This window comes from Coenobita brevimanus, chromosome 108 (genome assembly GCF_032717465.1).
Source record: "Coenobita brevimanus isolate Jiangsu-jjx chromosome 108, ASM3271746v2, whole genome shotgun sequence".
In the NCBI taxonomy this organism is placed as follows: domain Eukaryota; kingdom Metazoa; phylum Arthropoda; class Malacostraca; order Decapoda; family Coenobitidae; genus Coenobita; species Coenobita brevimanus.
In genome coordinates, this window is record NC_137061.1 from 10,005,365 (window position 1) to 10,016,334 (window position 10,970).

Here is a 10,970-nt window from a genome sequence, read left to right on the forward strand (position 1 = left end):
TATACACGAACTTGAACTACAAAAATGTAGCCATATTTAATTTTGTTACTTGTGCCCCCCTCACACCGTGCCGTACTGGAAGCAACGCGTTGGTGTATCTGTTGGGATACCTGGCGTGGATAGGAGTCACCAAGAGGGATAATACCTAGCTAACAACATAAATAAATAATTGTTTAGTATGTTAACCTGTTGGAAAGCCAGACGCACTTAAGAGCCACCAAGAGGAAAAATAGCCAGAAGCCTAAATAAATACATATATAAATGACAGTGTATTTACCTGTGTGGGGGCCTGGCGTAGATAGGAGTAGCCAAGAGGACACAACAGACGGCCACCACTAACAGGAGTCTCATCACGCTAGGCACCTCCTGTTGGGGAAAGAAAAGAAGACTGCGTGATGGAGAAAGAGAAGGTGAAGGACTGGTTAGGCTGGCTACCGGGTTATATCGGTACCACCACGTGAAGGCGTCCCTCTCCATCAGTTTTGAAAAATTAACATAAATGTGGCCTGGTTTAGTGTGTGTGTGTGTGTGTGTGTGTGTGTGTGTGTGTGTGTGTGTGTGTGTGTGTGTGTGTGTGTGCTGTTGACGTTCAGTAATATGTGGGTAGTAAATATCATGCAACCATTAGTGTTTCAGGTTAAGGGAATAATTACTGGCCACTAAAAATGCGGCTGCGTGATTACCCCGAGTAACAACACGCATCAAGAGAATTTACCGTTTCCCCTTTTAGCGTCAGAAATAGACGTGCAGCAAAATAGAAAACTGAGGGCACGTGTAAGTCATTAACCCCTTCCTCTCGATTACGCCGTGTTTCATTTTGTTCTGGTTGTTTACAGACGATTTTTAGCTTTGAAAAGAAGACCCTTTTTCAAGGGATTTGTGATAGCAAAATTTAACCCATCCATTTCGAAAAATTCCCCGTTCACCGAGAAGAATCGTTGTCCTTAGCAAGAATAGCCTAAACTCTGTACTGGAACTGAAGGGATTAATCGTTCAGCCACCACTTCCCTACCTTGCATTAGGTGTCGGTAAATGGCGGATGTTTGTACAATGCTTAAGAAAAACCCGGGACGAGATATATTTGTCGCGAGTGATGAGATATTAGTGAAAGATCACATCAGTGGCGTATCCATTTATTTTTTGCTATTTATTTTGGCTGGATCCCCCCCCCTTTCTCTTCTCCTCAGTGGATATAACATGTAAGTAGCCTAATAGCTAGAACCGATATACTGTTTATCAGGCCATTTTATATATATATATATATATATATATATATATATATATATATATATATATATATATATATATATATATATATATATATATATCAAACATTTTCGAGACGATCCCAGCAAAACTTAAGTATGTCCCTTTGTCACCCTTTACCGCGCTCAGAAAGAACCAAACTGGTTATTCCACGGCGTATTTCACCTTTTATTCAAACTACCTGAAATAAAGCTTTTCACGTTCACTGGGAAAAGTGGCGATTTTACAATTCATAAGACGAAGGTGTAAAAATACTTCAAACTTTTGACTTCCATTTATAGAAAATCTGTTGTTGTTCTTCTTCTTGTTGTGTTACCCCAGTCTGTCGGATTGACCAGCTATATGGTAACCACCCAGCGTTGTAAATGGTTTCCTGAGTTACAAGAAACCATTTGGCTTGTCACTCAGTGTAGAGCCACCCAGACTTCAAAGAAGAGTAACAAACAGTATCAGGGAGGGAGGGAGAAAAAGGAAGAGAGGAAGACAGACACAGAAAATATGATAAAACGTGAAGAAGTAGGCAGCACCACATGAAGTGAGTGGATGATGGACACCCACACGTACCACCATAGAACGCCTATAATTGGTAGGTATGACCAATCCGCATCCCACATTACAGTGTAGTCAGCAGCGGTACAGAAAAATCAGATAATAGTCTACCATCATGGTCTTCACAAGTTGTCTAAAAAAACTGGGAGCTTTTCCACACCGCGTTGGTTTAACCCCTTCAGTCCGAGGTCGTAGGTTATATACAGGGTGGCCCCCAAACAGCTTTCACTATGCCGGGCGATATTTTCATGTGTTGCGGGGACGCCTCAGTCAGAGTTATCAGTGTCTACCCTGTATCATCTATTTATTTCTGACACCCACTACCACACGCCCACACCAGCATACTCAGCCGTCTCCTCAGCACACAAAATACCACCAGGTGAGTTTCTAGTGGAGCTCTGTTTACGGACCATCCTGTATTATTGCTTTTACTGGATGATTTTATTCTAAGCTTGTGAGACTTTTCAAATTACGGGGGGGGGGGTAGATAGAGCCAAAATGTTATAAAAATACGTCATCGGATTGAAGAGGAGTAATGCCCTCAGTGAAAGAATGAAAATACCTTTGCCTTTACTCAACTCACTGAAAGTAAACCCTCCAACGACTCCTCTACACCCCAAGAAGGACCTTTCGTAGCGAGAGAGAGAAACCGTGCTACACATATGGCACTGGTGCTATAGGCCCTATTTCTTGTCGCCTTATTTACAAGTACGGTGATTCCTTTTTACTATATTCATACTACTTCGAACGACTTCATTCAGGTTAGGAAGAGTCCCCTGGTAGCGAAGGGGTTAGTGAAGGCTGACTCATCTCTATAGCTCTAAAGGTAAATATCTCTTAAGCTGAATAATGTCGTTTGTTTATAACATGAAAATAAGAGGACCCTTTCACATCGTAGCCAGAACTTTGATACTGCGTTATATTCTGATTAATACCTGGTAGTTTTACGCAGCGCAGAGTTGCAGTAGCATGTGTAGACCTAGGTTCATGTGAAACGTGAACCAGTGGACTGCAGGCTGACACTGCACGTCTCTCATCGTCCACCATCCTCTTTTTGTGGGTAGGGAGTTGGGGTACTTTATAATCGGGCAGAGGAGCCGGCCGGGTATATCGGTGCTATCACGTGAAGGCTTCCCTCTCCAGCATTATTCAGCACAGAGATCCTTACCCTTGCCGGCATGTTAAACAACCCCATCAAATCACAAAGATGTGTTTAATCCTTACTAGACGATTTTATTCAGGCCGTTGAAATATTTATTACTTTATTCTTGCCATCTCAAGTCGACTTCATTCAGCTTTGTGAGTGACTTTTCGCACTTAATAACTGTAGTTCTTTTACCTTAACTTGGCCCAGGTTTTTCATCATTTTGCAGCTTATTTCTTGGAGCTCAGTGATATAAAAAGACAGTACTACAGCTCTACATTCTTTCCATAGCTCCTCTTCGTGACTAGCAGTATATTCTAGTGTTAAGTGTTAATGAGTTATTTCATCGCATCATTCAAGATAGAGGGACGCCACTTTTAGGCCAAGGTAAAGTAAAAAAGATATATTATTAAGCTCTCAAAACAAGAACCTACTTGAGCTGAATACAATCGTCTGGAGGTAGCCAGAATAAGATTTTTAAAAAAGCTTTCAAGGGGTACAATGGATAAAAATATTCTCTGCTCCTTTCAGTGTTGGTAGAAATTTGGTGCAGTATATTGTTCTGGGGTGGAATTCCCTAACAGACTTACGATCGATTCCTTGTCGTAACGTGTGTGTGTGTGTGTGTGTGTGTGTGTGTGTGTGTGTGTGTGTGTGTGTGTGTGTGTGTGTGTGTGTGGGAAGAACTAAGGACATGGGGAAAACCTACATTCCCCTTTTCCTTCCTGCAGAACAACGCAACCGCATATTTTTCTTTTTTTTCGAAGCTATGTTTTGTAGGAAGGACAAGAAATACGTACAAATCCCTGTATTGACCTTTCCTCGTCCTTCCTGTAGAACAAATCATGGTTGTGACAGGGAATGGATCGTAAATATGTTCGAGTACCCGGCCCCTGGTTAACGCCGGGTGAGAGTACACCGGTACCCTCCCTACGAAGTCAGAGGGTTAAGTCACTATAGTCAGTTTGTTTTCATCTGACGGAACTGTACCACTCCCATCATTTTAGTGCCCTGTTGTGGTAATACGAAATTTGTTAAACCTCAGCGACACTGTTGGAATGAGTCTTTTTGGTTACTAGTCAAATTTACCTTCAGTATCACTACACTTGACCTTCATCTAAGCTGAAAAGGGTTAGAGATCTTTGTCAGGTAGAAGGAAATTTGTCGAGCCTCAGTCACAATATTAGAATGAGTCTTCTTGGTTGCAAGTCAAATTATCCTCCAATACGGCTACATCTGGCCGTCATTTAAACTGATAGGGGTTAGGGCTCTTTGCCAGATTACGGGAAATGCGTTATAGACCATCAGTGTCCCATTCAGAAACACTTCAACCACGAAGCTGTCTGTTGTGTTTTGCCACTACCACACGATTTATTTCAGATTAAAATATCCCCTAGAAAGTTACACAAGGACCCGTATTCTCATAGGTTGGGGAGGCTTCCTAGCTCCTCTTTCTTAGTGATTTATTTTTAGATATGGTTGATTAATATCCTCTCATACGTTATCGTCCGCTTTTAGAAGGCGGAGCAATAATGTTTTTGCCTGCCTCTGTGTGTGTGTGTGTGTGTGTGTGTGTGTGTGTGTGTGTGTGTGTGTGTGTGTGTGTGTGTGTATCTGTTCCCATTATATCTCATGAATGGCTTGAACTGTCAACATGAAACCGTCAGGGTATCAAGATATGACCAAAATCTTGGACTTGGCCAACCGCATATTCTGGCGGGCGATTAGCATTCCGCTTCCGAATACTTTTCTTTCATTGTGCAAAGTAATGCAATATTAGATGGATTTATGTAACGCAGGGGAGGATAGTAAAGTGTAATAAGCAAAATAAATAACTCAAGAAAAGGTGTTAGGTAGCTTTCATATGGGACAAAAATGCTGGCCAAGGTCTCTGCTGACCCCTGAAGTATGAATACATTTTTCTTTCTTTTATTTTTAGTATACTCGTCTTGATGCAGCTTGTAGTGAAAGAGTTGGAATTAGTCATCATTCCTCCTACAGCAGTTACCGCTTTTGTCTCACGGTACTGTATTCTTGCTGGCGGCAGACGATTTAGCGTAGAAGAGACGTCTCCTCCGTATAGTGAAAATCTCCTTCAGTTCGATGACATATTACTTTACATGTTGTTCTTGCTGCCCCAATACGACGTTGTTAAATTTGGAGATACCATGTGCAGTGAGAGGCTAGAGGCAGTCCATTAACCCCGTCACAGTCTGCGTCATCTTCCAAAACTGACTAATATCGTTTGGAAATAACAAGAGTAACGTGAACGGTGGGTGTTACTTGTCATTTCAGGCCGATTGGCGTATTTCGTAGCTCCACACACACACACACACACACACACACACACACACACACACACACACACACACACACACACACACACACACACACACACACACACACACACACACACACTTAGTGGTAATAATAAAACACTTACGATTTTTAAAGACCAGTGGAGATATTTGTGTTACTTGAGGTCAGAAAGGTTCGAGAGAGAGAGAGAGAGAGAGAGAGAGAGAGAGAGAGAGACGCTTTCACGTGGTGGCAAATCTTCTGGTGATAGAGGAAAGGAGGTTGGTGGAATTCAGAAAAGCAACATCAGTCTGCAGTCTACCGGGTTCACGTCCTGATTAACCTGGGGCTACAGCAAAAAACGGTCAAGTATATACCATGGCACCAGTTCTTGTTGTTCAATCTTTCAGTAATCATCCGTGGCATCGAGTTGCGTTGCTTACCTACGGAGTTGTGAGGATCAGTTCATCGTGACATGCCTCAGAGTTTGAGCCTGACCTCGTTAAACAGTAAATTCATTGTGTATTTACAGTGTTGGTGAAAAGGTAGAGTGAAAACAGTTCACCGGGAGGCAGATGGAGTCAGCTGTGGAAGAACTATATAGGATTTAAACACCGGGATCAAAATTGAATGAAAATCAAGATACCTGAGGATGATTTCTTGCCTCTTCATCTTGATTTCGGTGGAGTAGATTTTGTCGTCCGAAAGAAGCGAAGATAAATGAATAAATATGGACTTTATTGCACACCTTAAAAACGCCTCCAGTCATCACGCTGGTGGAAGAAGCGACGAAATTTTGCATAACAAAGGCGTCTGCACTGATGTTTTAAAGCTTAGAGCCGTATCCTAAGTGGCGTGGTGACATTTTTGTAACACCTCTTGAGTGATTTTATTCTGATCATTACTCCACACATGATGCAGAGTATGTTGATAGTAGTAGTAGTAATGACAGCCCCAGGAGCATCTAAAATTGAACCCAATGCACTGCAGACTTAAGCTGCCCTTATGCAGGCCACCATCCTCCTTTTGAGGGATAGGGAGGGGACTGAGGGACGTTTGTATAACCGGGCAGCTCCACTGCCCGGTCATACCGATGCCTCCACGTGAAGGCGCCCCTCGTTATCACTGTGTTGATGTTAAAACGATATAAAAGAATGTTAAGATATGGAGTATAAATCACTACACAAGAGTAGCTGCGAAGCCTCCCATCCCACCATTGTTTACCTGGTATTGAAATATGGCGTGAGCGAAGCGTAGATTTTCATCTGAAAACAACTTGCCAGAATTTTCCTGTTCAGGTATTTGTATTTACAGAAAGAACCAGACATGGGGCCATATTGTAAATGGCGTAGAGGCTTCGTAGCACAGCTTCTTAGCTATTTATTTTGTATAATGCTTGTTAATACTACCTCGTATGTTATCAATATTATTATCTACGGTGTTTGAGTGAAATGCAAGTGATTTCATAATGAGGTGCAGTAGACAATAAATCGCTGAGCAAGAGGTGTTACGAAATCTTCTGTTTCACTTAGAATACGTCTCAAGGGAAGAATATACTCTAATTCTTTAAATAAATCCATCCCTTATGTACAGTCGGCATCGAAAGTCCAGTCGCCTCTCCCGCTTTTCTCTGCTTCAACTTTGAATATCAGTGTGGTGAATCGGCAGCAGCAGACACAATAATCTTTTCACCTTAACCTGGCACAGATTTTCGTCCTTTTGCAGCTTATATTACGCAGCCAGTGGCGGAAAAAGGTACGGTAAGGCCACTGCTCTACAACCTTTCCATAGCACTTCTTTGTGACTGGCATCATATTCTCGTGTCAATCGCTTGTTACAACCCGGTATTCAAGATGGAGAGATGGCAGTTTTCGGCCAAGTTAAAGCAAAAAGGACATAATGACAGGGTTTTTTATTATGCGAGGAAGAAGGAACCAAAGGCCAAGTGAAGTCATTTTTTTTTTTCATTCTCGGTCGCTGCACTCACCACACTGACATCTGAAGTCCATGGAGAAAAAAAGCAGTGGCGGCGAGAGGACAGAAGCTAATTCCCTCTATTTGTCTTTTCCTCTGCCTCTTACTTTTTTTTTTCTTCGTATGCGGCAGACAAACTTCAGCTGGATAAAATCGTCTGACGTTATTTTGAATTATGACGAGGCTCTTACCTCCCAGCCAAAGCGTTCACCTCATTTAGTCTGGGGATGTATTTTTCATTTTCCTGGTGCCATTTCTTGACGACCATACTGAGGAAAGATTTTTGGATTTCGATGGGGTAGATACAGGAGCAAAGTCTTCCATACAAGAGGCCTTTCCCTAACTAGAATAAAACAGTTTCGTAGTAGCACGAGTAACGTCACCTGTATTCAGAACTTTAACTTAAACATTTTTCCCATCAGCGCTAGGTTTCCCAGACAAAGTCGACTGACGCAATCAGGGGAAAAAAATTACAAACCTTAGTATCTGACAGCCAGGGTCTTAAAACGCAGTGTCCAGCCATCTTGAAATGAATGTTATTATTTTTGGCATTCTGCTTTTTCATATTTCTTAAGGTACGGTAATCAATTTTTGCAACTAGATCTTTTGGTCCTTCCTTTACTGCGTGGAAAAAGCTATGAATGGGATTGGATCGCAAGTGTTGTTGTTGTTGTTGTTACTCCAGGCTTATCTGGACGTAAATCCGGTGAACTGCAGGTCAAACTTTCCCTTTTCCAAGTATGTAAGTACCGTGCACACACCTAGCTTGGCCGGGCCAGCTCTGCTATACACGTTCAAGTCATGATTCTACGGGTCCTGAAGGGTAACTTATCCATGACTTAGAGCCGAGGGGCAGGTGATAGTTGTAACCTCAGGCTTATCCGAACGTGAACCATGGACGATACAGCCCTTCCACAGTCCACCATCCTCCTTTCTGCTGATAGGGAGGGGACTAAGGGACTTTTGCACGAGCGGGCACAGTTACGTACCATAATTAAAGCACTAATTTCCCTCTGTCTGTGTTGCCATGCGGTATTTAATCGGAGGAGAGACAAAACTGATGTATGTTAGGCGGTGTCGATGCACTGACGTGGTGAAGGTTACGACGAGGAATTGATCGCGATTGTGTGTGTGAATCAGCGTCCTGTTACTTACCATAAACAAAAACTGGTCTCTCTCTCTGCTTGCTCTCAGTCTGTGTCTAGCCAGTAGGAAGAGAACTGAAGTGAGTCTGGCGGAGACGGTGCGTTGAGATCTATGACTTGTGTAGGAGTGAGCTGCTCTGCCAACGCCTCCCGTCTTTATATACACTCCATGGCTATGACGTCACAACGGTTTGGTGACGTATTCCAATCCCCTCTTGCTCTCTCCTTCTCCCCATCCCCCCTCCCTCTCTCCTTCTCCCCATCCCCCCTCTCTCTCTCATTCTCCCCATCCTCTCTCCCTTCTTCCTCCCCTTCCCCTCTCCCGCCTTCCTCTGAAATTCCCCTCCCTCACCTTTCTCAGCCCCCATCCACTCACCCTCCTTACTCTGAAATCCCCCTCCCTCTCCCCCCCCCCTCTCTCTCTCTCTCTCTCTCTCTCTCTCGTCCCAGAACTTCCCCTTCCGTGGATTGGAGATTAACGGCGAGGCAAAAAATAGATAAGGGATTACAGTGGGAAAAATCGCCGAAAAAACAGGCTTGCGACATTACACTGAAGGGGTTGTTTGGTATTTGAGGGGGTTTTATCTCTCTCTCTCTCTCTCTCTCTCTCTCTCTCTCAGAACAACACACAGTAATTAGCTGCCTTTGTCTTACGTTCCTTGTCATCTCTCTCCGCAGACCAACCGAGCTAAAAATCCATCTAAACAACCCCGTACCTAATTCTGTATAGTTTGTAAATAAAGGCCTAAACAGTGCGTGTAATACGAGCAAAATGGCGGCTTATTCGCGGTAGGGGGGAGTACACCCACAAAAAAAATATTCGTTTCCCTTGTGGTGTGATACAATTTGACATAAGGACCAAGGGTTCTGAACTACTACCAGTACCAAATGAACACAGTTTCACTTTTACAAATCATTTCAGAGTTCATCGCACCCCGAGGTAACGATAATTTTTTTGGTAGGTGTACATAAGGGTGGGGGGGGAAAGTGGGGGGAGGAGCAATCACCCCCTTCCTAGAAACCACCTGAATCGTCCACCTCCTCATGAATTATTAACTCCTTCAACCCGATGACGTACCTGTATTTCTCATTCCGACTTCCATCAAACGCTTTAGTTCATTTTCAGGAAGACTTTTAGTACTGCGCAGGACCTTCATTACTGCGCAAGACCTTTAGTACTGCAAAGACCCTTAGTACTGCGCAAGACCTTTAGTACTGCGCAAGACCTTCGGTACTGCGCCAGACCTTTAGTACTGCGCAAGACCTTCAGTACTGCACAAGACCTTTAGTACTGCGCAAGACCTTCAGTACTGCACAAGACCTTTAGTACTGCGCAAGACATTTAGTACTGTGCGCGCCTTTTACACGTATACGAAGCAACCTCTAGTTCGAAAAGTCTCCCCTTAGGTGAACACAACAGCCTAGAAATAACTTTAATAACATTTAGAATACGTCATCGCAGTGAACAGGTTAAATACAGTACAGTACCACAGTGGCTTCTCAAGGCAAACTGTGAATTCTGATGTATATGCTACTTATGGAATTTTCAAAAATAATTTAAATTACGATCGATTCCCTGTCGGCACTTGGATCTGTTTTTGCAGGAAGAACTAGGGACGTGATTCTGCTATAAAATACACATAAACTTGCTCTAATTTTCTTCTCATGGTCAAGATTTTTGTTTATAGGAGGTACAAGGGACATGAGAATACTGCACTCTCCTTTTCTTGTCTCACCGGGGAAAACAAATTTACTGTAGTTACGCCATTGACTTGATCTTGTTTATGAATCTGACCTCTGCTATAGATGTGAACTATTCCCCTTTGAAATATTCCCTTTAGCTCCTCAGAAAACAAGAGTATACCTAATAAAGCAATTATGTGCAGTTGGTAAGCAAGTGTGGTGATGAGAAGGGATACTTGCGGGATCTCCAGACTGACAGTTATGATTGACGGATTAACCACTTTTTCCCACGTCACACTGATATAGCATTACATCAGGCATTTCCGACGTCTTGACACATTACTGACATACCGCTAATTCTTCGAAGCTGAGATAATTGGACTACACGGTCTTGAGGCAAAACGGAAAAGGTTAGTCATTTCAGTTTTTTTTTTCCCCCCTGGTCTCGACCCGTTGATGGTATGAACAAAATTTACCCCCTGTGTATCTGCAGGTAGCTGCATAGTTCACGGTGCTCGTCAGGGACACCTGCATGCCGTGGTACCGTACCGATATAACTGGGCGGCACGACTGCCTGGTTATACAAACATCCCTTAACTCCCTCCTTATCCCCAGTAAGGAGGATGGTGAACTGCCGGAAAAGGGTAGCATCAGCCAAAACCCAATGGGTTCACATGTCAGATTAACTTGTGGCTAAAGCTACTTCTACTACTACTACTGCTACTACTACTGCTACTACTACTGCTACTACTACTACTGCTACTACTACTACTGCTACTACTACTACTACTACTGCCACTACTACTACTACTGCCACTACTACTACTACTGCCACTACTACTACTACTGCCACTACTACTACTACTACTACATATTTCTTGGAGACACGATAACTTAGTGGTAGAGCGCTC

At 43.1% G+C, this 10,970-nt stretch overlaps 1 protein-coding gene across 1 annotated transcript in view; it reads right to left on the reverse strand.

Annotated features, from left to right (window-relative positions):
• Positions 1-8,487, reverse strand: part of LOC145416968 (uncharacterized) — a gene marked incomplete at its 3' end in the record, with an annotated part of 16,146 nt that extends 7,659 nt beyond the window's left edge. The window contains exons 1-2 of the mRNA XM_080285815.1: positions 8,387-8,487; positions 278-366 (exon numbers count right to left, since the gene is read on the reverse strand). Coding sequence (XP_080141941.1) covers positions 278-366; positions 8,387-8,389 — 92 coding nt within the window. The remainder of the gene's footprint in view (positions 1-277; positions 367-8,386) is intronic.
• Between the last annotated feature and the right edge of the window lie 2,483 nt (positions 8,488-10,970).